At 40.1% G+C, this 27,721-nt stretch overlaps 1 protein-coding gene across 1 annotated transcript in view; it reads right to left on the bottom strand.

The window, feature by feature from the left end:
- Positions 1-26,322, bottom strand: part of banp (BTG3 associated nuclear protein) — a 40,407-nt gene extending 14,085 nt beyond the window's left edge. The window contains exons 1-11 of the mRNA XM_080028233.1: positions 26,222-26,322; positions 24,441-24,519; positions 24,113-24,222; positions 23,767-23,966; positions 23,522-23,611; positions 22,110-22,282; positions 20,953-21,192; positions 19,185-19,337; positions 16,727-16,848; positions 14,941-15,009; positions 13,123-13,167 (exon numbers count right to left, since the gene is read on the bottom strand). Coding sequence (XP_079884359.1) covers positions 13,123-13,167; positions 14,941-15,009; positions 16,727-16,848; positions 19,185-19,337; positions 20,953-21,192; positions 22,110-22,282; positions 23,522-23,611; positions 23,767-23,966; positions 24,113-24,222; positions 24,441-24,510 — 1,272 coding nt within the window. The 5' untranslated portion in view covers positions 24,511-24,519; positions 26,222-26,322. The remainder of the gene's footprint in view (positions 1-13,122; positions 13,168-14,940; positions 15,010-16,726; positions 16,849-19,184; positions 19,338-20,952; positions 21,193-22,109; positions 22,283-23,521; positions 23,612-23,766; positions 23,967-24,112; positions 24,223-24,440; positions 24,520-26,221) is intronic.
- Positions 26,323-27,721: the final 1,399 nt, after the last annotated feature.

Genomic DNA, 27,721 nt, shown 5'->3' with positions numbered 1-27,721 from the left:
TGTATCATTTGATCTCATTTTTACTGTCCCTTTGCGCTGTGAATCGCAGGAATCTCAACTTCCCCTTGAACACTACAAAAAGCATTCTTGAGCAGAGAGGGAAAAGGGAAAACCGAGAAACTATGTTTAAGCATCTGCTTTGTGTGTAGAAATAAAAAATCAAAAGCCAGCCGCCGAAACTAACTAACAACAGGCATTAAACAAGCTAATATATCTGGCACAAATGCACAAAACTAAAAACATCAACACTTGAGGAGGATGAGGAGTTTAAATCAAAACGCATAAATACATCTGTTTCCTCATAATTTCTTCTCTATTATCTCACAACAGTCTCTTGAGTTTCCTCCAAGCCCCAACCTCAGGGATTTTTACCAGCATCCAATAAGGAAGTGACCACAACTGTAGTAACCACTTCCGGGTGGGTTAAAATGTATAGGCGCGATCTCTTGAGTAACAGCTCTCCGCCCGTTGTCCCTCACTTTGCCTCGGAGGTATACCTCAGCTATCTCCCTCCCCCTCACAAAATGGCGACGCGCACAAACCAGGATTATTGGATGCCGTGTGATTAACTGAGGTCAGCCCGGATGCTACATCCATATTATTTACTATCTATGGTTTCCTCTTTTAGCCATTATTTTCTCATTGTGTCTGTCTTTAACTTCTCTACACATCAATCTCCCTCTTTGCACCATCACTCAAACACAACTTGTGTTTTTTTTACTTTTTCTGGACAGTTGTTTTTGTTTACAAGACCCTGGCGGCACAGACGGACTGACCAGTGCCAAGCTGGACCGAGCCAAACTGGACAGTCTGTTCTGTGAACCACTTCCCACACTGACCATGAACAATGCCACTTGGGACGCTCCAACAAATGCATCATAACATGTGCTGACAGAAACAGATTGCACAGGTTCAAATATTGATTGAATCCTTCAGACTGTTGACAATCCCGTAGAAAGCCCCTTTTGAGTGGCCTTCAAGTCCTTCATCACTGAATGACACCGGCAGGAGACAGGATCAATTCATTTGGAAAGGCTTTTTTGAGAGACGAGATGTTCTTATTTTTCAAAATGACAATGGATTTGCTGCTCTTCTGTGGATTTTATTATTACATTATTTTAGTTTTTTTTTTCACCATCACATAGCTTTAAAAGAACAGAAAAGATGAGTCAGGAAAAAGGGAGCAGGGGCATCCGAGGCCATTGTGGGCACATTGTAATTCCCTAAGCCATTTGAGCTAGCCAAGGGCCTCACCCCTTCAATGTTTTTTTATGTGGCAGCTGATCGCATGTATTTGCATTGTTGTCTCATTCACAGCTCAAGTGGTCTCAGTTTTCAATCATGAACGGGACAAAACATCTCTTCCAGACAGTCATCCTTTTTTGGCTTTCCTCTCCCCATCTTTTTTCTTTCTCCCCTCCTCCTCGTCAGTCACTGCTTTTATCTTCCAATCCTCCATTTGGTCTGCATCAGTGCAGGGTAAGGTCACAGCAGAGAGAGGGAAGGCCACTAGTTAAGAGGCTATGACAGACAGGGAGTGCAGTAAAATACTAGTTATTTTATAGTTTTGTGGGTCTGCCTTCCCTTTGTCTGCAAGAGAGGGATTTTATAGGCACGCAAAAAAACTTTTAAACCCATTTTGCTCCGATTTTCAGCTGGCGAAGTTGGCTACAGGGCAAAGTTGGCATCGACTAGCGAATACACAAACATCTGTAGCCAAACTACACAGATGTGTTGTGTGCATGAGCTGAAGATAAACATACAAAGGAAATAGTGAGATATGTGTAAAAAACTGCACTGTTCATTGGATTCATTACATTTCCAGTTACATTAGAGCATGGTATAGGGGTCAGTCTGCAGCTGCTTGTGTTGTGCAATAGTAAGCAAAGCATGCATGCTTAGTTCTAATTTAACTCACTGGACAGTATGAATCAAACACTGACACACAGGACTGGCAATCTGACAGCGAAAGAATAAAGATAATCCTTTTTCCTTTCCTTAATGAATGATTGCAAGATGTATTCATTTCCAGAACAAAACATCACCCAGGGGAGAAAATCAGTTATGGCAATGCAGTCTTTTTCATGCAGCACTAATCGTAGTGATATTGCATGACAACATCCTCTTTTTTCCCCTCGTAATATGGTCTTAATGTTATTTGTATTGCCTTTCAACACAATGAGTTTCATTCTCAATTCAGAGAAGAGATTCATGGGAAAATACTCCAGTTATGACAACAGAGGATAGCATCACAATAGCAGCACGGAACAGGCAAGTAGCCGCCTCATAAACAGAACTAAAAAACCACTCATCAAACAGTCCAAAATAGCAATTTAAATTTTTCCGGTTTATAAAGTTGTTTTACACTAAAATTCCCATATATTGTAAGGTCAGTCAGTGTAGAATATTGACATCTAATGACAGCTTTGAGAAGGGAATTTAAATTAAGTGTTATTTACTGAAATAAAAAATATTTGGCAAGTACACATGCAATTATTAAACGATCCATTACTCGTACACATCCCTAGTAGTGCGGGAAAGAAATCAGTGAACGGAATTACTGAACTGCTCGCATAATGGAGGCCAGGTTTAAACCCTTTTCTTCAATGCAACTAGACACATTTATTTTGTCCAGTCAATTAGATGCTTGGTGCTTCTCGCATTCAGAGAGTGGCCAGACACAACTCCACACATAACCGAATACTAGCCAGGCCACTTCAGACTGTTTTTTTTTTTTTTAAATGAAGCCCAATGGGAAACATACTCCAGAGACTCAAAAATATGCAAGGTGCAGAACCAACTATAGAAAATATGCACTTAAATTAAGAGACGCTGATGGAGCCTGAGAGTGGGAAAACTTTTCCTCACGCTCCAAAATTCAACCTAAAAAGTGTAAACATCGACAGCTTCTGAGATCTGGAGTGATTGGATGTAGCAGGTGGCCTTTAAAAGACAGGTGTAACCTCAGCTACGTAGCACAGGGAAGGTTAAAAGAAGAAAGTGAGATGGGAAAGAGAGAAACACCGCCCTAAAGGAAGACTAAAACAACAGCTTGTGTGTGATGAATTGCTTATGCTGGGTTAGACCAACATAGCCTCAGTACTATTCTGCCAGATTACAAAAACAGTGATATCATACATAGCTTATTTGAAGTGAGCCCTTTGTGTAAACAGACAAATTAGACATTTTAGAAAGCGTACATCAGAATTAAGCCAGATCTGTATTGTCTTTGTCTGAGTTTCTTGACAAATTCTGGTCCACTACAACAATGATGATGAAGACATAATATGTGGTTTGCATGCAACCAAAACTGGTCAAAGTGATTTATCTCATTGTTTGGACCCTGTTTCCCTTGAGTGTCTTTATCTTCTTTCTGGAATTCATCAGATTTAAGAGCTAACCTAAGAGTCGCCCGCCCTCCGCTCCATGAGAATATGAAATTGAGGAGACAGTGCCACTGTAGTGTACCTTCGCATGTGTGTGAAAAGCTTGACCTGCAACATGAGGTTTAAAGAATAAGTCAGTGTGTGTTTGTTTTGGCATTGCATTCATATCCTTTTACAGACCCATTCAAAGCACGGGCTAAAGAGAAAGGGAAAATAAAAGAGCTTTTTATTGGACTGGGCTCCCAGACACTGCCAAGGGAATAGAGGCCTTTGTGCAGCTTTTTGCTCTCACATCCTGGGACGCTTTGGTGTCTATGTTAAAGGAACTAATGCCTATACAGTGCATATCCCACATTGCAGTTTCAAATAGTGCTTTTGTTGTGTATGCATGTTGTGTATGGCATAACATATACCCTATAGAAGAGCTTAACATGTTAAAGCTGGAAGGAGCTTTGTAAAATGGTTCATGAACTCTGTGAACTGATATGAATAACTGTTGGAAATTTGCGTCACGTTAAACCAAAATGAAAATCTGTCTAAAACTTGTTCCAAGATCCTTGAGAGAGACAGAAAGGAATGCTGCCGTCCGTCTCGGTGAGCAGTTCATTCGAGGACACAGGCATGCATGTGTGTGAGAGAGAAGGAGCTTGGCAGAAGTGTGGTGACCACATCAATCAAAAACACACACTGAGACCAACAGCCAATAAAACAAACAACAACAAAAAACACTTCATATAAGGCAGATGCATTCACACTTAATGAATGTGTAGGCAAACAAAGATAGCAAATGGTATTTTGAACCTATGAAGACATTGGATGATTTCGGTCTTAACTGAGCAGCCCAAAGCACATGGTTCCAGACAGGGGCTGACACATATTCATACATGTTCCATAGAAAGGTTGATGATTGCCTTAGTTTTTAAGTAGCTTGGATGTTCAGTATGTCCTTAGAAGTAATATTATTATAATCCGATTATTATTATTTACAGCATTGAAACAAAGTAAAAAGCATTACTTTAACAAATGAACAACTGGCAGTTAAAGCTAGGGTTGATAATTTTTTCACTGTAATATTTGGCAAAACTGTCATAATAGCCATTCAGCTATATGTAGGTAAAGTGGTCTGAAAATATTTTTTCATCACTTTGCTCCCCCCTGCCTCTGTGTGCTGCCCCCAAAAATTGCCACCGCTCATGTTAATTTTGACCAATCAGAGCGAGGTCAGATTCTCCGTTCTTATTGGCTGTGGGACCTTGGCAACGACGTTGATGTGTCAGTTGCGTGAGCGTTAACGACCCTAGCAGTCTGACACGACTGTTTGGCACTACTAAAGCGGACAGCGAGTAGCAATGTCTTCACAAACGAACCCTCAATTTACCATTCCCCGGATACCAACAACTAACACCGCTAAGACAGCAAAAAAACGAGGAAAGACGAATGTTGAAAAGTTAACTGCTAAAAGGGAGACGGAGAGAGCTCGAAATAAAACCAGAGTAAAGTCGGAGTGTTTCCACACCAGCCATGTCTTCTTTCCCAATCACGTCAAGACCTCTCCGACCGCGACCTCGTCCCCTTCCTCTGCCCCTAGGCTGCCTGCCGCTAGCAGCAGGACGTCCGCTGGCCCTATATATCCCTCGTCCTGTGCTCAGTGTTGCCAACTCATAGCGATTTTGTCGCTATATTTAGCGACTTTTCAGCCCCCCTGGCGACTTTTTTTTCAAAACAGCGACAAGCGACAAATCTTTTTTTCTGGTGTTATTGGTGACTTTTTTTGCCAAAGCAAGTATCACCTCTTCTCAACGAGCAGCGGGAGCCTCCCGGCCCCTCCCCCGTCACAGAGCACCGACAGGCAGCCCGGTCCTCGCGCAGCAGCCCCTCCCAGCTGCAGTCAGACCAGGAGATACACACCTCTCCGCTCTGTTACAGTTACAATTAGTTTGCTATCTTGCCTGGCTGTTACAGCTACTTTTCTTAGGCCTACCAGCACACTTACAATGATTTTAAGCTAACATACATGGTATGTCTTTGATTAAAATGTAGATGCTCAATATGTACGTATGTAGTTATCATTACTAATGTTTAATCACCTCGGAATCGGACATGGTGTTTGTCTCCTGTCAATGTAACTGAATTCACATGAACGCGCATAGCTGTCGTTCGGAGGGAGGAACTACAGCAGGTAGAGCGTTGTTTTCTCGCAAACTCTCAACCCCAGCTTTAATTACATTACCGGCTTAATCCTATTAAATTTCTTCATTGGCATAATATCTATGGAAAAATTTGAATTATTCTGCCTTCAGTTCATGCCAGATTTCTTAGAATTATGTGCAGAGTGCTTATGACAGAGCCAACAAAGTAGCAAATACAACTCAAACCGTATGAATTTAAGGCTGGATAATTTATTTTTGACTAGTTTTCATATCAACCTTGGAATTGTTGAGCAATGTGGTCTTAGTGTGTATTTGAACACAAGGCGCTGCGCTGGTGGGGGCTTGTTGGTTGAGGTTCTGAAGGGACGATGAAATATGATTCAATGTAACTGGTTTGAGTAATAGTTCATATCAGATTCTAAAACATTGCACAGTGCTTTATAACGCTATGATGAAAAACTCTGGAAATATATCACAGTAATAATGATTTTTCCCTTAGAAGAAGAACAGTAGAATAATACTGTTCATGTTACAAAGTTATCTACCAGGAAAGTGTGCTCGCACATATTAGATTGGCCAGTACAGTGCTGCGCCGTGCCATGCCTGCTGTTGATGTGGTATTTTGTTGTAGCAAAAGTTGAGCCATTTTCAACATTCTGCATTCTGTTTGCAAGAGCTCTCTTTGATAGCAACCTGACTGTGCCAACAACGGGCTGCATGGAACAAAGTGCAATATTAATAGCGCAGTGTTATTTTCTTATTTTCTCTTACAAAGCATTAACCTTCAAAATATTTAGTGACTGAAATAATGCAAATGCCCTATTGTTTGAGGAAATAATGCAAAAGAACTGTGATGAATTGGTTAGCTACTTTTCTTAGGGGAGCATGAAATTCACTATCTTAAAAAAACGATAACAAAAGGAAATATTAAGGTGTTATATTCTAGGAATAACGATAGAAGTGAATAGCCTTTATTCACATTTAAGAAGGAAAAGATCCTCCATTGGCTGTTACACAAAACACCTGTCCTAACAGAATAACACAAAACAGTTTAACCACCAGACAGGCCGCGTGAGACAGAACTTCCTTCCCTAAAGCCTTGTTTCTAGACAAACATGATGAAAGCATGAAAGTGAAATTATGTGTTAGTCTTCAGGCGTCCATATGTGGCCTGCAATGGTCATACACAGGCCGGCTCTGCTTTGATCGAGACTCACTTGGATCTCAGAGGAAAGAACAGAGAAACAGGAAGGACCCTTGTTCCAAAACATACAAGACAAAGATGGATGGTTGGAGAGAGATGAACAAAGACAGGAGGACTCAAAAACACCTATGTCTGTGTGTGTGTGTGTGTGTGTGTGTGTGTGTGTGTGTGTGTGTGTGTGTGTGTGTGTGTGTGTGTGTGTGTGTGTGTGTGATTGTATTTACATAGCACAATATCACATGTTAAAATTCACCTCAGGGGTGTGTGTTTCTAATTAGTATATCGTTATTGCATCCAACAGTATGGTACAATGCAAAAAGGAACAATGGCCCTTTCTATGTGCCACTCAAATGCACTATATACTCTGCTGTTGAGCTATGTGTATTGTCAGGTTCACTAGTCCTTCAAGTATATCAAATATGAATAGAAACGTGTTGAAATACCACTGTTTTCCTACATGAGTGGATGCCTGTTTTGTTTGTATTTGCTTACCACTGTTTTACAGATGACGGTAACCAGAAAAGGCAATTATGAGAAGAATGCTAGCAAGTAAACATACTGTAGATGTAAACAATCCTGGATTTAAAGTACTTTTTTCTTTTTAAAATCAGTTTTGTAAATGTTTTATGAGGAAGGAAATGCATTGAACACGTACTGTTTGTAAACAATTATTATGTCGCACGCCGTGTCTTGTGTGGTAAATGCAGAAAACCCTTCTGTGTGCGCCCTGCCCCGCCCCTGCCCGAACACTTTTGCTTTCAGCGATTGCAGTGCAATGGTTTATTCAGCATAAAGTTAAAGTACTCGCCCAAGACTGACGTTAAATCGAAACACAAACGCCTTGCACGAGCGAAATAGCAAGTTGCCAGTTGAAACTCTGTGGCGGTTGGTAACGGTGTCATTCACAGTGACACCTCGCCAGTGGGAGCCGCCGCACAGAAAAGCCCTGTGGCTTTACAGCTAAAATGAACCGGGGATATCCTGCCCGTTAACGTTGTTGATGTGGAAGGCTTCCGCGATCGGATTGCATTTCTTGAGCCTGGATACACAAAGCCATGTCGCCAAACTGACAGCGCGACTAGAGAAAATATACAGTGATCCGCCTCCCTCCGTTAGTTTCAGTCTACAGCCGAACAAATTACAATAACCACCACGGACATCGTTTAAATAAAGCCTCTTGTTTTTATGATCATTAGGGCTTTGATGCAAATTCTGAAGTCTGAATATTACGTTGGCAGCTACTGTGCAGTTTTTTTTCAGCAACTCAACCTGCACTGTAAAAAAAAAAGGCAAAGAGTTGATCTTTTTGTAGATTCATACCTTCTCAACGTGCAAATAAATGAGTTGTTCACCATCACATCCCTAGTAAAATATTAATTTTACTCTTAGATTGGAAGGTTTCACTGTTTATTTATTTAGGGTGGCTTTTTAGTTGTGTTTGAGGAGAACATTTGGGAGTTTAATTTATGTGATGTTGAAAGAATTTACAGAATTTTCATTTTGGGGCATCCCTAGTGAATAATCGTCTTTAATAATCGTGATTACAATATCAATCAAAATAATCGTGATTATAATTTTTGCCATAATCGAGCAGCCCTACGCCCAACGAACCTAATCTGCCGCTTGATCATTTTGTGTCAAAAATGGTTCAACGTGCCCAACGCGCCTACGCAGCAAGAACAACAACAACACGGCCAAAAATTGTGCCAAAAGACAAATAAACAGCAACTGAACGGAACAAATAGCCTTAAAACGGCATTGCATATTCACGCCGCTCGGAAATGAACACAAACAGCAAGGCAGCACCATACCAAACACATTTACAGCAGCATTGTGTGCACGGCGGTACAAAATAAAGGCAAGTAGCCTACATTCCCCTACCTGGCTGTGACAGGGGACCGTGGCTGGCGTAGATATAAACACCGGTGCTTCGCTGTACTCGTCATGAAAGTTCCCCGGACTTAGCCGTTATGTTTGGGTTCATTTTATGGAGGTGCTACACAACCCGGGTGAGTTAACTAATGCTATCCGACCGGTGCTAACTTGGTTTATCGGCTAAAGAACAGCCGCACATATTCACTGAATTAAGTAGGAAGACCATTCTCCTGGCTCACTTTCCCCACGTCTTCTAACCCCGAGCGGCTGCACCAGCCGCCCGCAAATACATTTTCCTCCTCAGTGTTTCTCAGCCTCTGCGTCCTCCGACCGTGCCGATGTCCTTGACGTCGGGTCATTCTCCAAGCTGATTGGCTATCGCAGCTAAGCGTCACACGTTTGAGCGTAAAAAGTTAAAAAAAATTAACTTGCGCGTTGATGCGGTAGGCGCGCTGGTAACGCGGCTACTGCGCCCCACGCACCGCTTTACCGCGTGTAGCGCGGCTACTGCGCCCCACGCACCGCTTTACCACATGTAACGCATCAACGCGTCTAAACCAATGGTTCCCTATGCAAAAATTTTAATTTTTTACGCCAGAGACTACCGGCTTCATTCTGTTTATTCTCCCAAACTCTCCGGGACTTTGAGTGTATTTTGTCTCTGGCTCTCTTTCATTTGATTTGCGTCACAGATCCGAAAAAACCTAATGAAATGTCCATATATTCGCTAAGCTCACCCAGTTGTGTTGGTTGTTGGGGATGTTACTTTAAACATACTGTACACGAGAAGAGACATGTAGGGCAGCTAGCAGATAGCAGTTAGCCAGCTGGGACAGAAATGATAGCGAGCGATTACATTACAAGCCTCGGACTGCACTGATTACCTCAATAAAATATTCAGGCTGAGACACGGCTAGCATTTGAAAACACGTATCCTAAAACAAGCACAAAACAACTTAATGATGCCCGTGTTAAGGTGCATAGGGATATACGTGACGACCCTGGATTCCCTACAGCTGACTGAGTGGTCGAGTCACCCATTGGGACACCAGTCCTCCCTTTTAATGGCCCGTCGAAATATTCTTCTTCTTCTATTAGCAAACAGATACATGGGGGATATATCTTAAACATTTTCCATCCATATTTTTGGAGGTTGGTTCAGTTAATAGTCTACAACAACTGCTCGTAATTTCTGCTTCGCTACTTGGCTCCGGAGTCGGCTTTCTGCCCCTTAGTATGACGACCCCGCCCACGTTCAGGAGGTACTATTTGCAGTGGAAAACGACCCGTGCTGCTACCAAACCCAGTTGAGTTAAGTCAAGTTGAGCCGAGCAGAGCTACATGTGCGGTGGAAAAGCGCCAATAGAATTCCAAAGGGCACCTTCAAAATGATTTCTGCCTCACTAAACAGTGAGTTCACATTTGAGTGAGTGCAATGCAAGTATTGAAACGGTTAGATTTTGTCTGTATTTTTTTCTGGCCTCTAATGCATAATATTTCACCATGTTCAACCCGTTTCTTTCTAAGGAGCTCAAAATAAAGTTGTTAATGTGGCGGTCATTTAGACCAAATTGGTCAAAGTTGTAAAATATTCCTCACACATCCACCTCAGGGTTGTCTCGCTCACAAAGACAGGGCAATAGAGGGTATGAATATGATATCACCGTACACTGAAGTCACCACGGTTCACTACTCTGAGTGGCATTAACAAAAGAAACATATAGCATCTGACATCTGCATCTGGGGGCAGTCAAATAGAGAGAAAAAAGATAGCAAACACAGCTAAAATGGGTTGTCTTGCAAATGCTGCACTAATAGATCCTACACAAAAAAAACGGACATGTTTTTTTTGTTAATTCTACAGTTATTGGACTAGTCATATATTTTGTACATCAGGTGTCTGAAATCAATAACATAAAAAGACAGAACTGGGGTCACGTCAAAGACAGAGTTTTGGTCCAGACAGAGTGATCGATGCTTGTGCATGTCATCTCATACTTGCAAAAGCAAAAAAGGCCTGCTAAGCTCTTTAGGGTTTGGGGCATTTCGAAATACAAACAATTTGTTAATCATTTGATGATGACTTTACAACTGTACTGTGTACAGCTGACTGAATATCCGTGTTTTCTTTTGTTTTTTTTACATAATACAAAACAGACCCACCATTCCTCTAACCCATTGATGACGGCTGCTGCGCGACGCTACATTGTATCTCCTGCCGGCTGCTGCATAGCGCAGCATTGTTACTTTATCTAATTTTCATAACGTGCACAGCATAGAATTAATTAATAATAATAATAATAATAAAAAAAATAAGCCAGCTGTGTCCGCGATAGTGTATTACAGAACAGTTAGTGGCGTTCGGAGCACAGAATCTAGGCCTACTATAGACTACTGACGAAAATCACACAACACAATGGCCCTCATTTATCAATCTTGCGTAGACCAGAAAAATGGGTGTACGTACATTTCCACGCAAATCTCGGCATTTATCAATATGGACGTGAGCGTAGGGTACGCTCAAATCCCACGCCAGCTCTCAGCTCGTGTACGCAAATTTGAAAACAGCTTGGACTCGCAGTGCAGGCTGTGCCGGGTAGCCGATGACTTTGTTGGACACTTATTAGAAGATAATACAAATGCAGTGTTTGCTCAGACCGAAATAAAGATATTAATCACTTAAAATTGTGCAGCTTATGGTGCGCAACTGAGTAGGAGAGATGATTCAATAGTGCGCACACCGGCCACTTAGGAGCGCAGCATGGGACTGCGTAAGGGCAGTTATCTTCGACTTGGAGCAGCTGGGGGGACACTGAGGCACGGGGGCTGCATTCATTCAAAATGTTAGCCTAAGTATTAAATATGTAGTAGACATACACTGCTCTTTATGATACAAAAAAATACACGGCACAACATTCAGCTTAACATTTTATTTATTTGACGCACTTTGTAGATGTTAGTTCCTCTTTTAATGTGTCATTAATGCTAAAGCGAGCGATTTATTTCCACCGTTAACCGGCACGTTGTTCCTATCTGCTGGTGGAGCAGGACGGTGGGCGCTCTCACAGCTGATCGCTGCCGGGTCGGCTTGTGCAGCTGACGGCCGGGCTGACCACTCGTGCCAAGCGCATGCTGTCATACAGTAAAACGCTAAATGTGTTATTTTTAGTTTTTAAAACCCTTTTGAATAGTGCTATCTAAAAGGGCCAATACATTCCAATCATTCAAATCTCTGCAGACGTGTATTTATTTTATGGGGACCATTATCGGACAGTTGGTGCGTCTTTTTCTCCTCCACCACTTATATTATGCCCGCAGCCCCGCACCCCCAGTTGGTTGCATTTCAGAACAGCAACACGCTTTTTTTAGAGGCGATTTTGAGTCAACACCAACGCTGTTGACCGCAGCAGTTATTTCCTTCCTAACTGCTGCCTTCTGTCGTTCTTTGATGCTGCTTGTAGGCTAATGCTCCGAAATGAAACTCTTTTTTTTCTACTTTCGCTGTTATTCTGTCAATTTCTACTTCAGGGAAGTGCCGTATTGCGCATATCCATGTCGTAAAACCTCTGGGCGAGGCCTCTAAACTGAGAAAATATAGGGGCGTGATACGCTTGTTTTCATCCGCCGCATTTATCAATAATGGCCTGGCGTACGCTGAGATTGGCGAGATACGCCTGTTTGATAAATACCACGCGACACCTGGCGTAGGGAGGTATTTGCGCCAGAATCTGCACCAGTTTCCACGCAAAATTGATAAATGAGGGCCATTGCATCTATTTATTAACAATATTTAAGAATTTAGGCTATATTTTGCTGCTCCAACTCAAATTCAGCCCAGCCAGGCGATAGTTAAGTTTCAGTTTTGTTTTCATCTCCGTGGTATACAGCCGTTTGGACCAGCTGATCGGTTCCCAGCAGCGGGAGTCAGTCTGCGTTCCAGTTGTACTGGGAAGTTGGCTTGATGGTGCCAGTGATAATTTGAACTAAATTATAAAATAAAGCTATCTCCTCCTTCCTATATCTGTCTATCTTTATTCCTCCACTGCACACTCAGTCACTGCTATCCATGCTAAAAGGAAGCAGGATTATAACCTCATTTAGCACATTATTTTTAAATATCTTATATTATTTTTATTTATTTTTTCTCCCCCATCTAATTTTGATGATTTTTTAAAAAATGTGTTGGTTTGTAAGCGCTAAGGGAGCATGTTTAAATAAAACCTGTGAACCTTACCTTTTAAATGTATTTTATTTCATGTTTCTATGTGCTACACAGGCTTAGATATTAAGGTTTTGGCAGACGTTGACAATCCGTACAATTTTTTCAGAAAACCCTCAGGCATTAAGGACATGCATCCTAGATTGCCATAGTCATCAATGGGCTAATCCAGCCTTTGTTTATAAATAAAGATTAAAAATTAAGATAAGAAAATACGTGTTTTATCCTAATTTTATCTTCCATTCATACATTATAATTTATATCAGTTTACTTTGAATGTGTTCTTACCTGTCCATCCTGACCAACATGTACCTGGTGGATCTGGAGATTTCCCTGAAATAGAGAAGTGATATATCATGTCAAAAACCCTTGTGCCATATAATAATTACACAATCAATCATTTATCTATTTGAACTGGCAAAAAACCATTGAAATGTATATCTACATCTACCCATTTATTTGCTCTCCTATTCAACTTAACCTGCATGGACACCTAGTTAAGACTGCAATGTCACAAAGTCATTCAAGCTTAGATGGTGTGAAAGTGCACTTTCATGATAAATGTGCAAAGTGCAGCACGGCAGTGTCAAAACTGTCTTTACAGGATTTTAAGCAGGCTGGCTTTGAAAGAGCGTGTTTAGATATGATGACATAAAAATCCTAAAAGGATGCAATGTCTTTGTATGAACGTCAGCTATTCTGTAATTGTTGGCTACATCGAGGAGCCTGTAAACAAAAACAGAAAGAGATTCAAACAGGCACAAGCTCATCGCCGTCTCCTCAAGATGCAATGTCCATCATAAAGTCTCTGAACACCCACATTGATGTTAACAAGACCACATGAGAGAGGACATCATATGAGCCATATTTAACCCAAGTTTCAGCTGTTTTCTCTTACTAATTGTATTTCATGTATATATCCGAGCTGCCATGTGGCCAGAGAGCAGTGTAATCTCTCAAACAGCTCATTTCCTTTTCAAGCACGCTAAAACCAATGTCTTTGATGAAAGGGGCCCGTTTCTTATGAAAACATATTCCATGAGTGGCAGTTGGGAGTAGTGGGATTTTGTTGCTAAGCTTTGAACTAAAAAAAACAAACAATATCATGAAATAGGAAGGAGAGAGATGAAAAAATCTGGGCTCAGACACAAAGAGCAGGAAAGGCTTTAGAGCTTTTCTGCCTCCAAGTCACTTTCTCTTTCTCACTCGATCCTGCATTTCTTCCTCTTTAGAACAACTGACTAGGAAATTAGAAAAACAGATGGCAAACGTGTCAATTGATTTTGCATGAATGTCATGCATGTTTGGCATGCATCATGTACACTCGAGTATGTGATTACATGTGTATGTATGTACTACACAGACTGGTGCCTCGTTAAAAAATCCCTCTCCCACATCCTTGAAAAATCACTAAAAATGACGCTGACGCGGAAATTCCTCTACAGCAGTTGGTGTGGTTTGGAGTTCCATTTTGATTTCAACTAGCAGGCCAGCGCTTAGTGTGCATTCAGAGTGCATGTCTGTTGGGTGATGTGGGACATCTAGGCATAAGTCATAACACCATACACACAAGGAGGTGGATATACAAATATAAAGATTTTCTGAACTGAACATCTGTTTTTGCTCAAATTCAATACTAACTTAAAATGATTCAGGCATTGTGTGGGTGCATTATGCTTTACAGCGATTGCTATAAGCATGGTAATACAGACACTCAAAGGACACATAATTGCTTAAAGATTCTTACCAAACTTAATTTAAATAATAATAGTTTTCTTTATTAAATGAAGATAAACCCCTCTTTCTTTCATAAGCAGATCTGCTTATGGTCTCCTAATCGAGAGCTGTGCAGCCACACATTGTGTCAATCAATGGGAAATGGGTATAGCAAATAAATCATTTATATTCTCCCACACAGCTGTAGGAACATCATCTAAAATGTGCTGAAGAGACACTTGGTGAGCTTTCGATGTGACAGAAAGGTTCATCAAAGGAGAGTGAGACAATAAATAACCTAGGAAGAATGACTCAAACTAAGAACTGGCAGATAGACTCACTTAGACACCACACACACACACACACACACACACACACACACACACTTGCCTCACTGTCCTGTGTGATCTGCACCTCTTCTCCTGGCACCTGGGCAATGTGCAACTGACCCTGTGGAATCTGAAAGAGACAGATGAAGGATTAGAGGCAGCTGTTAATTATATATTCCACCAATTTGATCAATAAGTTTCCCTTTCTTATAATTAAATCTACAAATAAGTATCCCAATTCTAAAATGTAGTCACGTTCACACATTTTCAAGGCTGTCTTGAAACAATTGTCAGGAGCTAATTGAAGACTTTGTTTGCAGTAATGATTCCTCCTTGTTCATTCTGAATATACTGATACATTCCCAAATCCATAACAATTTGGGGAGTTAGTCCCATGATAGTAAGCATATGAAAAGAGTTGTTTATTATAGCATATTTATCAATCCAAATTAAAGATATTGTTATTTGTAGGGGCGCTCGTGGTGTAGTGTTAGAGTGTTCGAATCCGACCCATGGTTTGTTCTCTGCATGTCCTCCCCTCTTTGCCCCATTTCATCTCTGTCTCTCATAATCTGTCTAATAAAGTGAAAAAAGCCAAATAATAATCTTAGAAATACTGTATATACTGTATATTGTCATTTGAGTTTATAAAATTATAAACATAAACTTTTCATGAATTTGGTTTAGATGAGGCGGGCTATGCTGTGGTTCTTATGAAACAATAAGTATTTTGACCCAATGTCTGCTGAAGTTCTCTTCCCGAACGTTATTTTAAAACAATGACTGTTGCCATGGAGACAGTTTGAAAGGGCCCCGCCCACCCAGTCCTGTCAAACAGTCTAGACAATGAATAAAGCAGTGCACGGCACACTGGTACTGGCCAAGTTTTAGGATATTTATGAACATTTATTTTCAATAACATTTTTGTAAAAGCTTATCAAGACATCCAACTTTGATATCTGTATTGATGTTTACTATTTCAGACCAGGTTTCTAGAGGCTTTAAGAAGTCCCTGTTTCAAATGTTAGTCATGGGGGACAAAATTATGAAATTCTCTCCCACTCTTTTATTTTGTCCATAACTTCTCTTCCTGCTTGTCCGCCCTCAACATTTCTCAAGCGAGTCACCAATCATCACTACCCCTGAACTCATTCATCATGTAACATTAACAGCTGATATACTTAACACTGTAAATTATGAGATAGTTCAATAGCACTGTCATATACAGTGGGTGTGTCAACGAGTAGAGCAGAATGAAAATTACTCATTTATCAAATCATGTGCTGTGATAACGATCCTATACTTTAGTTGGCAACACCGACTTTACATCTCAAACACCTGCTTGTAGCACAAGGGGAAAAATAAGAAAATGGAATTTACTCATGAAAAATCCCTCACGACAAATGTTGTCTCACATCTTGTATGTATCTGTCAGTGGCTGTTTAAACAAAAAACAAATGAACAAGACTGCTCCCACTCAATTAATGACTGTACATTAAATGATAAAGCTTCGACTTATACATGGCACTTTGCCAATTGGAGATATTCCACAGGCACAACATAACTTTTCAAACTCTGATGTACTAACACTGTGAACGGGTTCCTCCCTTGTCCCATTAAGCAAGGTATTTTAGGACTTTTCAGAGCACAGGGAAGACAAGATTTGAGAGGTTCAGGTCCACATCCTCTTTGTTAGCCCACCCAGAACGCTGCAGTGGGCCTGACTTTGACCTTTGGCCACAGCTGTACAAAGTCATCTTATCTTTGCCTCTTAAGAGAATACTTTGTCGTTGGTTTGCCAGTAGATAAATATAGAAGAATGGCGGAATGAATTGTCTGACACTCACCACCTGAACTTGTCCATCCTCACCAATACGGTGAAACTGGACCTGTTGATTGCCCAGTGTGTAGTGCAAAGTCTGCTGGGTGGCTGCCTCCATGTGGGCCGCCTCCTCTGCCATGCCTCCATCTGGTAAGGAGGAGAAAAATAAGTATGGTCATTTGTGCGCTCGTGCATGTGGAAGTATGTCAGAAATACAGTGCAAATGAGTCCAGGTCACATAAAATAATGAAAAATTACTCTTAGACACAGACACACACACAGACACACACAGACACACACAGACACACACACACACACACACAAGGGGCCTTAGCAACCTCTTGTAAAGAAGATTCTGGCGGATTCCCAGGCCATCTGCTGAATGATGGCATGTTTGTACTTTATCAAACGCCTTAATACACAACAAGGACTCTCCAGCAACAGCCCTCCAAACACACTTATGATCTAGCAGCTAAACACAATCTCCAGCCCTCAGTCTAAACAGCCGCTATCACACCAGTGTACTGAAAAACCCAGCATGGATCCTGTACCATCACCTTCTGCAGCTGCAATACGACCAAAAAAACACCGTTCTTGGATTCAAAGACAGAAAACACTTGGGGAAACTTGTCTATACTACAGGTCAGAACATACACAAAATCACACCTTCCCTTTGCAAAATGTGCAGCAACAAAATCACCATTTGGGATAGGTGAGACGAGTGAGGCCAGAAAGGGTTTTGAGAGCATTTCTTTTAATAGACCTTAATGCAGCAAAATACTAATGAAACTACTTACAAAAACAAATCAAGGAAATTAGCCTTAAATGGCAGGAAACATACAGCCCATATCACATACACCTTCAGAGTAAAGACAATTCACATATTTCATTATCACTGCCATGTACTTTATGATGTTAATAACCCTCTGAAATTTTGTTTATCAAACGATGAAGCAAGAGCCAGGTGGCTTGTGACAACTCAAGTTGAGCTCTGCTTGCTGCTTCACTGTGAATAATAGTTTTAAAAGCAGCAGAATTGCCTCTTTCCGATCCATTAACATGTTATCTGATTAAGGAAGAAATGAATGTTCGGTGTGTGTCTTTGCATGTTTGTGTTGAAGTAGTATTTGTGTTGTACACTCCGGGGTGTGTGTGGCCTGTAAAGGCAGGGCCTGACAATCCACCCCTAGTGTGTACACACAGGATATTTGGGTTTCCCCAACAGTCTCATTTTTCCCTGGTCAGAGGTGAGAGGTGATGGCTCACAGGGAGGAAGGGACAGCAGGCATTGTGTGCAGATTACAACCATCTGCAGAAACACAACTGTATCTGCATTTGGATTTAGGTTTTTAAATAGCTGATGAAGTAAGACCTGTCTGAGTGTTGGGTGTGTGATTGTGTTTGTTGACTGTTTGCGTACAATAATTTTCCGGGATAAAAGTAATAGAAATGGAACCTTGAATTATGTATTTGCTTTTAATCTAAATCAGACAATCAATGAGAAAAGGCACATGTCAATTAGGTGACTAAATAGTTGACTGGTCGTGTCAAACTTAACCAACCGAAAATGTGCAACAAAGCTATTTGCGCTATTTATTAGTGTAATACTAAAAAAAGAAAAGCCTCAAGCTGGAATAACTTCATCACAACCATAAGAAAGCTTTGGCTATCAAGATGATTAAGTGAAGAGGCCGACAAGACTTGAGTGTGAACTTCCTCAAAGTTTTCAGAAAGAAAACATGAACATCCATTCCTTTCTAATTGGTTGAGAACCAGTTCACAGCTCAAAGCTGACAGCACAAAGATAACCAGATCCATAACTACAAGCCAACCTACACCACATGCCGCTCCACTTAAACCAAACAAACTGAAAACCTGTTAGCAAAAGAAACAGCAGCAGTCTTTTCACAACTATGGACCATGTTTGATTGGAAAACAACAAGAGAAACGTAGCAACGTTATCAGCTGGAAAATTCTAGGGAGAGTCGAGCCAGGTAAGTATTAGTTTTCTCAGACCATAGAGATGCTCACTTCCGAAAGCTGAAAAAGGTTGGACTTGAATGTAATCTGGGCTTTAACTTTTTTGAATAAAAAGTGATGCACAGTTAATATCATCCTAGACCAAACGTGAAGTGTTCTGAAAAGTACCTTAGAGTAATCTTAGATTTGAGAACTGTTCATTATTTTCTTAATGTGTTTTTCATTCTCTCCCATACCGTTTCTGCTTATCTTTCTTTTTCACACTGTCTGTCTGTCTATCTGCCTGTCATATTTGATATTGAAAGATAGGCTGTATTAATATGCTAATCTTGAAGCATTTACAGTATTTAAAAAAAACTCTCACTGTTCAACTGTAAGTGCAGTGTACAAATATAGTTTCTTATAGTTATTGTGATCACAGGAATGCATCTAAACTTGGACACTTAAAACACACACACACACAGTCTATTATATCTTATGTCAATTTCTTCTATGTACTTTACCTGAGCCTCGAGGTGTGCGTTTGGAAAAGCTCTTGACAGCCAGACTCTGTCCACGCTGCTTGCGTCTCCAGGCAGTGCGACACTTTGAGTCAATGCTTTGCTTGATGCGGTACCAGTCCGACTCCGTGATGCCAAATTTGTGGAACAAGTGGCCTGTGGGGACATCAAATTGAGTAAGTAAAGTACTATAAAAAAAATATATATATATATATATATATATATATATATATATATATATATATATATATATATATATATATATATATATATATATATATATATATATATTTTTAGTGTGTGTGTGTGTGTGTGTGTGTGTGTGTGTGAGAAAAAATATGTAAGCCGCTATATACTGTATGTCCATTTACCAAGTGCATTCACTAGCAAGGTGTGTACAGTTGGACACTCAGCTGTCTCTCAAATCTGGAGAATGCTTGTCAAAATGTTGACAAAATTGATTTTGACAACAACAGTTCTCCAGAATCGCTTGCTCCACCTTTAATCTTAAACTCATAACATTATCATGCATACAGTACTTTATCCTACAAAAGTCCTTGCAATAATAGATATACGGTAGATAAATTAGAATAGACATAAATTGGACATAATTGAGTAATACTCTACACCCTTGGACAAGCAGTGTGAACACAGGTCTGTGATTGTGGCTTGCAACCCCCCCCCCCCCCCCTCACTGGAGACATGTGCAGGTGAGGCTCGATGCAGCTGTTCTAGTGGCTGTCTATCTCAGTGTTATGAATTGTTTTAAAAGGAATGAGCCCCTTGACAGCTAATTTTCTACATAAATTAGCCATGCAGCCAAAGCCTCAGGGTAGAAAATGGGACAGAGGGGTAGCTGAGAGCAATATGGGGTTAGTGGGGTGGCAGTGAGTGTATAGCAGCTTTTTCACACCTGATGGGTCCTGTACAGACAAGCAGGACAGCTGCTCCTTCATTCCTTTTTCATTTCTTTTTTGTTTTTTTATGCAAGCAGAATGAGTCACCGATAAGTTCCTTGGCTGTGCTCCAGCCTCTGCATACCTCTATGTCAGGCCAAATCTGCATTTAACTACACACACCCACAGCAATATATAGGTATCCAAGTAGGAGAGAAAAAAAAACACTTATATGTGCCATGGGGGATATTTAATAAAACTTCCTGCAGGGGGCACAAACTGCACTCTTTAACACTGCAGTATAAACCATATAAACATATTATAAATCACCAGGAATTTCATAAATAATTTTGTGTCTACCATCATAAACCTGACTCTGCTTAATCAGGAATTAAAGAAATCACTGAAGTGAGGGTGACTTTGTAGCCCGACATGTGCTTGTCATTTAGAGGCTGGTATGTTACAAAATGTGTTGCACATTTATGCGTGTGTGCAATGATGAATGCATGTTGTTGTAACCCGCCTTAGGAATACAGACTGCAGTCTATTCCTGTGTTCAATTGGTTGCCGCTTTGTATTGGAATGGGGATGAAACTATTGAAGGGAAATATTGGAGTTAATTTATTGATATAAGGTGTAACCCCAGCTGAGTGAAACTTGTGTGTATAATCTAAACTATGCAGAAATCATGTAATAATCATGAAATAAATTGTGATTGCTAGACACCACCTTGGCAGTTACTAGTGGGTCATTTTGTCAATGAATTTCTCACAAAGAGTCAAGTTAAAACAGCTGAGAAACACTTGACAGAGGATATGCTAGGTTATCTTCAAAGGCTTGATGGGTTCTGTCAGTGTTAGCCTGAAAGGACTCACAACGAATGCCATAGATCATGAGCGGGTCCAGCTGCTTCTTGCCGTGTTTGCCCTGGCCAGAGAGGTTGGACATGGCCTGGATCTCCCGATGGAACAGGTAGTCCAACAGCGTCAGCGCCATTTTCTCTGCTGTGCGACAGTTTGTGGTTATATGGAGCATGTCAGCTGCAGACACCGGGCAACGGACTCGCATCTCTGGGTTGTTCTCGTCTCCCAACCAAGTGCCCGCTGGGTAATCATCTAGATGAAACAGGAGGAGGGACGGTTATTCAAACACATCTACTCAGCTCTCTTAACAAACCTGCAGCCTGTTAAGAATACTGATATCCATTAAAAGTGTGCAAATTCAACCTAGTCTTCCTTTAATGGGGAGCAAAATATCTCCATACTATAAAATGTATCTGTATTGAATCAAAGGTTGACAAATACTGTACTGGTGCAGAGCCACAGAGACACTTCATGTAATACAACAGCACACTCGTGTGGCAGAAAATGAGAAGTAGGTTAATTTTGGGAAAAACTGTGTTATTATTAAAGCTATTAAAAAGAAGAATATGTGGTGTGGCTGTTTGCTAACCACGTATGTGATGTCCAGTCCATCGTACAAAATAACACACAAAAAAAGCATGAGACAGACTGTTCTGAAGAACACCACATGGTACCAACTAGCTAATGCTGACTAACACAGTTTTATCATGGTAACCCGCAGCTGCAAATAAATGAGTAATAGTTTGCCTTTGAAGAAAACTGAAAACCGCAGAATCACCAAACCAATAATCTCAGCTAATACAACAACAATGCAGACTTCATTTAGCTTTGCACGATAAGACATTTTCATATTGGAGAGAACCACAGGGACATCAACACAACACATCACCAATAATCCATTACACAACAGTTTTCCTAAATTGACACAGATGACCTGGCTGCACACACCATATTTATTTGCACCTCTATTTTGATATTAGTGAGATGGTTGTCTTCAATTCGCTAATTTAAAATCTGAGAGGTGGTCCTGAAAGATACAGCTTTGTCTCTAGCATAGTCAATATAAACAATATGTTAATTTATATTCATTGACAATCAACAGGGGGAAAAAAGTAATAACATCCATGTGCGTGAGTTCATGTGTCTATATCAGCATTGGTGAGTCATACCTTCCGAATTGAGTGTGATGAGTGTGACGTTTTGGCCATTTTGTGCATTGCTGGAATTGCCCCCGTTAGAAACAGTGTCACTGGCCTCTGAGCCACTATCTTGTTCTTCCTGGCTCTCATCAGGGCCCGGCACCTTTACCAGGATTGTGTTCTGCCGCCTCCTAGCTGCCGTGCTGAAAAGAAATGCAGATTTGTAATCATTAGGGTGACTATATTTACAGATCACGGATGTGTCAGAATCTGTGTATTCCTCTATGGCATGGCTAAATATAGGAGCGTTTAGAGGGAGGGGAGTACATTTGATTACAGTTTTCCATTTAATTTCATTTCATTTTATTCACGGCTCTCGGCCACAGCACATGGCATGGAGCACAACAATCAAATCAAATAATAACAAAACAATGGTGCCCGGCAGGGGCAAACACAAAAACACTACTTAACTAATGTTAGGACATATTTCAAGAAGGCACCTGTATTACCAATAACGTTTGGCTTGTCTGAACTCAAAAGCAAAATCATTTTAAACATAGATGGGAAATTCACAAAATATTTTGGCAAGTACTTTTTTCGATAATACATAACATTAATATTCTTACACACAAACAGGATATGAAATTCATCACCAAAACAATTATCATTACACAGGTTACAAATTCTCTGGCTTCTTTCAAGCCCTTTATATCTTCCAGTGACTTTCGGTATTCTGTTGTTGGTTCTAAAGTTACAGATAGCCTGCCTGGACTTTTGGTTTTCATACATGAGATACTTTTCTAATCTAAACTCTATTTTGAATAATACATTGGTGTCGCAAGAGGTCATGTCTGTGAGCTCACTCTGCCACCTCTGGATAAATTGATCTTTCAGCCTCCGTTCAACAGTTAATTTCAACCATTTAATGTTGATGCATTTTTGTGTGATCCAGATGTAGGACAACCCGCAGTCATCTAGTATCTGCTTTACCTGTGATACCCAGGGTGAAGAATATGCACCGCTGCTATGCAAGCTGTGTAGATGATTGTACATAATTTTACTTTCTTTACATTCTAACAGTCTCCTCCAATATCCAATTATTCTTTTTTTAACTCCAACACAAAGTGGGTATCTCCCAAGTTCCCCATACACCATATGACTGCAGGTTGTTCTTTTCTCTTTTAAGATGCGCCTAAGAAATTTGAGATGTAGTTTTTCCAACATATGTAGTTTTTCAAACCCTCACACTTCACATGCATACAACATAACTGGAGTAACCAACTTGTCAAAAAGACTACAGAAAGCTGAAGTTTTCTACATTTATTAAGTAAAGCAAACATTGCGACACAAAAGCCCCACCATTGTGTCTTGAGGGATTTGCACATTTCTATATTCAGTCAACACTAGGGCTTGTAGGCATAGGGTGAATAAGAGCCACTCACTTGCTGAGAAGGTTCTCCAGAGGGGTGTCTTCTTGGCTACTGCCCTTCGGTTGTTCACTGCTCACTATCACATTTGTTTGTGGAACAACACTAAAGCAGAAGTTCAGAACACATTGGTTAACTGGCAAATGTATGCATGCTGTGTACAGTCCATATAAATTAAACATGTAGTGTGGTTCTGCTAGAATTAAGACAATGTTCGATTAGAAGCAACATTTGCTAATGGGAAAAAACTGGCCACTTACCATCGCACTTTGTTCCAAGTTTGAGTTGCTCCCTGAGGAGAACCTGCAACCATAGGAACCTGGATAGGACTCTTTGCACAAGGCATCATGCTGTCCAGTTTGCGTCCGAGGGCTTTGCATGTGGCGTCCAGAGCCTGTAACTTTGATTCAATTCCTTCTAGTCGCTGGCTGATTGATGCGGTCAATGAGACCAACAGATTCTGGAAACACAGATAAAAAGATGTAGTCTCTGTTATTTATTGCCAAATTAAAAAAGTTAAATAAATACCATTATGCATTAAGAAACACTATTCAACATATATAAAGATATGAGCTTTGGACAGTTTCCATTAGGCAAAGCTGGTACCTTAATAAACGATATGTCTTGATTATTGCCGTTACTCTCCTGGCTGTTGCTTAATTTCCTCTTTTTTTTCGTAGGTCTTTCGTCATCATCTTCATGATTGTCCAGCATGTCTGCCATAAATCAAACATAGGGTCACCCTCAAAACAACACATAGCCTTCTTGTTAGGATTTCTCTATGGGATGCCCAGATTACAGCTGTGCGCCTGTTCCAATCGAAGGCAAATTGATGCTGATACAAAGTCACAATCTCATATAGTGTTGCAGGTCCTAAATAATTGTATTCAATACAAAACCAGTATGTTTTCAGGGTGTTCCACAAGAATCTTACCTGTACGGTCATCCTGGTTAAAGTCCTCCACTGTTATTTGCACAATGTCATCCAACTCTTGCTCAGCCATTGTTCATAACTGAAATGAGATTAAGGGAATACTTGGTTAATTTAGTAAAACAGCACAATATATATTTATTGACATGCTAAGGCAGAATAGCTTGATGCTGTGCTTGTGCAGTTTTTCTTGTGTAAAACTCTGACCAACTGGTTGTTTCTTTTCTTCTGTTTGACTTGCATAACTATAGTGATTATTTACTGGACTGTGAATGCTGCCAAAATGCAGTTGGTCACATACAGCAGTACTGTTATTGAACGCATCTGTATTAGTCAATAATGGATGACTGAAGCTGCTTTGATGAAGGACAACTGTGTTCACTAAACTCCCTGTGTGGACAGGGTGTAAGAAACAGTTTGATTAGACACAACCTCTAAAAAAGTTTACTAAGACAGTATACTGCATCATAGCCATATTATTTTCCCAATCAGCCTTTTCTTTCTAAGCAAAACATGGCAGGAATATCTGAGACATAAAAACATGTTGAGGCTATATAGTTTAATACTATGCCTTTTCTATTTGCTCTTTGGGCAATACTTTGTTGCACCTAGTTAAGTTTGTATTGTGTTCTGTAGTACGGTTATGATTATCATATTCAACATAGTTCTGCTCTTTTTGATGTCTTTATACTGCTGTGTGCTTAAAGGTCACATATTATGTTCATTTTCGGTTTCAAAATTGTGATTTGGTTACTGGGTCTGTTTTCATGGTGAACTGCATTTCACCAGGGAACATGTGTAGGTGTAGTCCATGGTATTACAAAAACAAAACAAAAAAAACTATTCATCCATCACAGACTTAAGAATACACGCAAACAATTAACTCAGTGATGAAAAAACAAAACTTTACACAATTTACAGATTAAATATCAGGATGATTTTATGTCTCACTCAACACTCCGAGTCGATCAGGAATCATTTATTGAACCTTTAAGCATGCAAATTGATGAAAATAGTGTAAAGGGGCACAGTAACGATGTGTATGAGAATATCAAAATAATTTCATTACATTTCATCAACGATAACCGACTCGAAACTGCAATACCCCTTAGCATTGAGTTAGCTCTGTTAGTATGGTCAGACTGGTATGGTAAATATTTTATCATTTAATTTGTTCAAACCCGTGATGTTCAATATTAATTACTTTTAACATCTCTGATACGGCAATGGAAATGGCGAGCAGAGATAGAAAAGTCATTATATCCTTGCAACATGCGTTTAGATTATTAGCTGCGTCGTCTCACAGTTAGCAATAAGCTAACTGGGCGGGGGTCTCTTTAAGATGTTCAGTATGGGCAAATAAAAGAAACTAAGGAAACAATCAAACGGGAAGGTTCAGCTGTATATGCATTCATATTCATTTTTGTATGCAATGTATCCCTGCTAGCGTTTTTTACTTATGCATTTCTGCAAAATAAATTATATTTGGAACTAACGCTAGTTAGCTTGCCCGAAGAGAAACGCACACTAGCTAATGTTAGCTTGCGCTACAAAACATGGTTTTGCGAGCTCGCGTGCTAACGTTAAAACTGAACGGCTTCAAATGAGTCGGCGTTTAAGCTAGCGCGGTGGTTAGCATGCTACACGGGCCCGAAGGCCGCGAAATGTAATGCACGAATGCTAAGGTATTTGAAGAAATAATAATAAAATGCGATTTTGATTCATCTCTTTTCCCCCAATGCTGGCACACGACACATGTACCGTGTAAGATTGGGTTATATTACCGTGTGAATGATGAATTCTCGTGTTGTTTGTAGAGATTCCGATAACGGCGTCGTTCCTCGCGAGAGATGAGCCCTTGGCTGCGTGTGTTGCTCAAACACGGAGGATTCATTCAGGGGAGCTTGTGCCGCCTGGGCTCTGTCAGAAAACAGTCTGTCACAATTGAAGCTGCACGAAAATTCATCAACAGATTTAACATTCATTATCGAACTTCTCACTCTATTTTAACAACAGGAAACCGTGACATTAGTAAGGGTTGATGATGTTTTGATTGAATATTAAACAACCATAGAAATAAAGACAGAAATCCTCATTGTAATTTGAATCGCCGGCCATGAAATCTATGTAATAGTAGCCTAGTGCATGTTTTATCCTTGTATTGAAAGTTCTTTAGCCTACTTCTGACAGGGGAAATTGTCATTAACATGGTCAGGAAGTACATCAGTCACTGGCCCGAAAGCAGGCATCTCAGGTCATGACAGGTACCAAGATGCTTATTTTTTGTCCGCTGGTCTGTCTGCCAGCCAGGAGTTGAACCTAGTATATTCTGATCCGCAGTCAGACCATGGTCCTATAAAGACAGTCAGACGCGTTATCCATTGTGCCCGTGCATTATGGGATTGCGCCACGAAACTTGAAAATGTCACGTGATTCTTTATAAAGCCAATCCCAACATTGCTAAAAATTGTCATACACGAGCATATTACATCCACAGTAGTAGTCCTATATCTTTGCCTAACAATCTTCGGTAACATTAAACAATGTCAGTCAATGAAATAAGTTGGCTAAACTGGCTGACAGTAGGCTAGCCTAGATGCTGCATAGTGATAGCCTATTCAAGATGTCCTTTTATTTTTTATGAGATTAAGTTTCCACTTTATCACTGAAAAATATGCATAAATTAAACAGTTAAACAACATGTTATTAGCTAATTCACATTATTCAACATTACTGTTGTCACATTTGTCATTTCCAACACATGCTGTCATTTCCACCACACATTACCATCACAACACACATTCTGAAGTAATCACAAATAAACACAATAACATTATTTTTTAATGGGTTTTAAAATTGTTCAGCTATTGATCTGCATCTTTACCATGGAAAAATATTATGTGTAAACCCCTGAAAACAAATTAATTTTAAATATATGTTCACATCTTGTGCGGCTACATTAGATATTTTGAAAACACAAGCTAAGTGCATTTTGTTTAAAAAGCCAACTCTGTGTGGAAAATGAAGATTTCCTCTGGTGTGGTAATAAGATGTCAAAATTAATGTAGTCTATTAATGAAATAATTTCAGCACAGCCACTATCATGAAATGTTTAAATACACAATATGGGGAACTAAAACATATCAATACATTTAATAATGTGTCACATTTTGACAACACCAACAGTGGTTGTAGTTGAAGAATGAACCCACATAAGAAAAACTTTTGCTGCGTTGTAAACGTTGGTTTCAGACGGTTTGAGAGCGGCTGAATCATGTAATCAC

This window comes from Ammodytes marinus, assembly GCF_949987685.1.
Source record: "Ammodytes marinus genome assembly, chromosome: 5".
Taxonomy (NCBI): domain Eukaryota; kingdom Metazoa; phylum Chordata; class Actinopteri; order Uranoscopiformes; family Ammodytidae; genus Ammodytes; species Ammodytes marinus.
The sequence above is the reverse complement of the archived record's forward strand: the minus strand, read 5'-3'. Positions and strand labels throughout refer to the sequence as shown.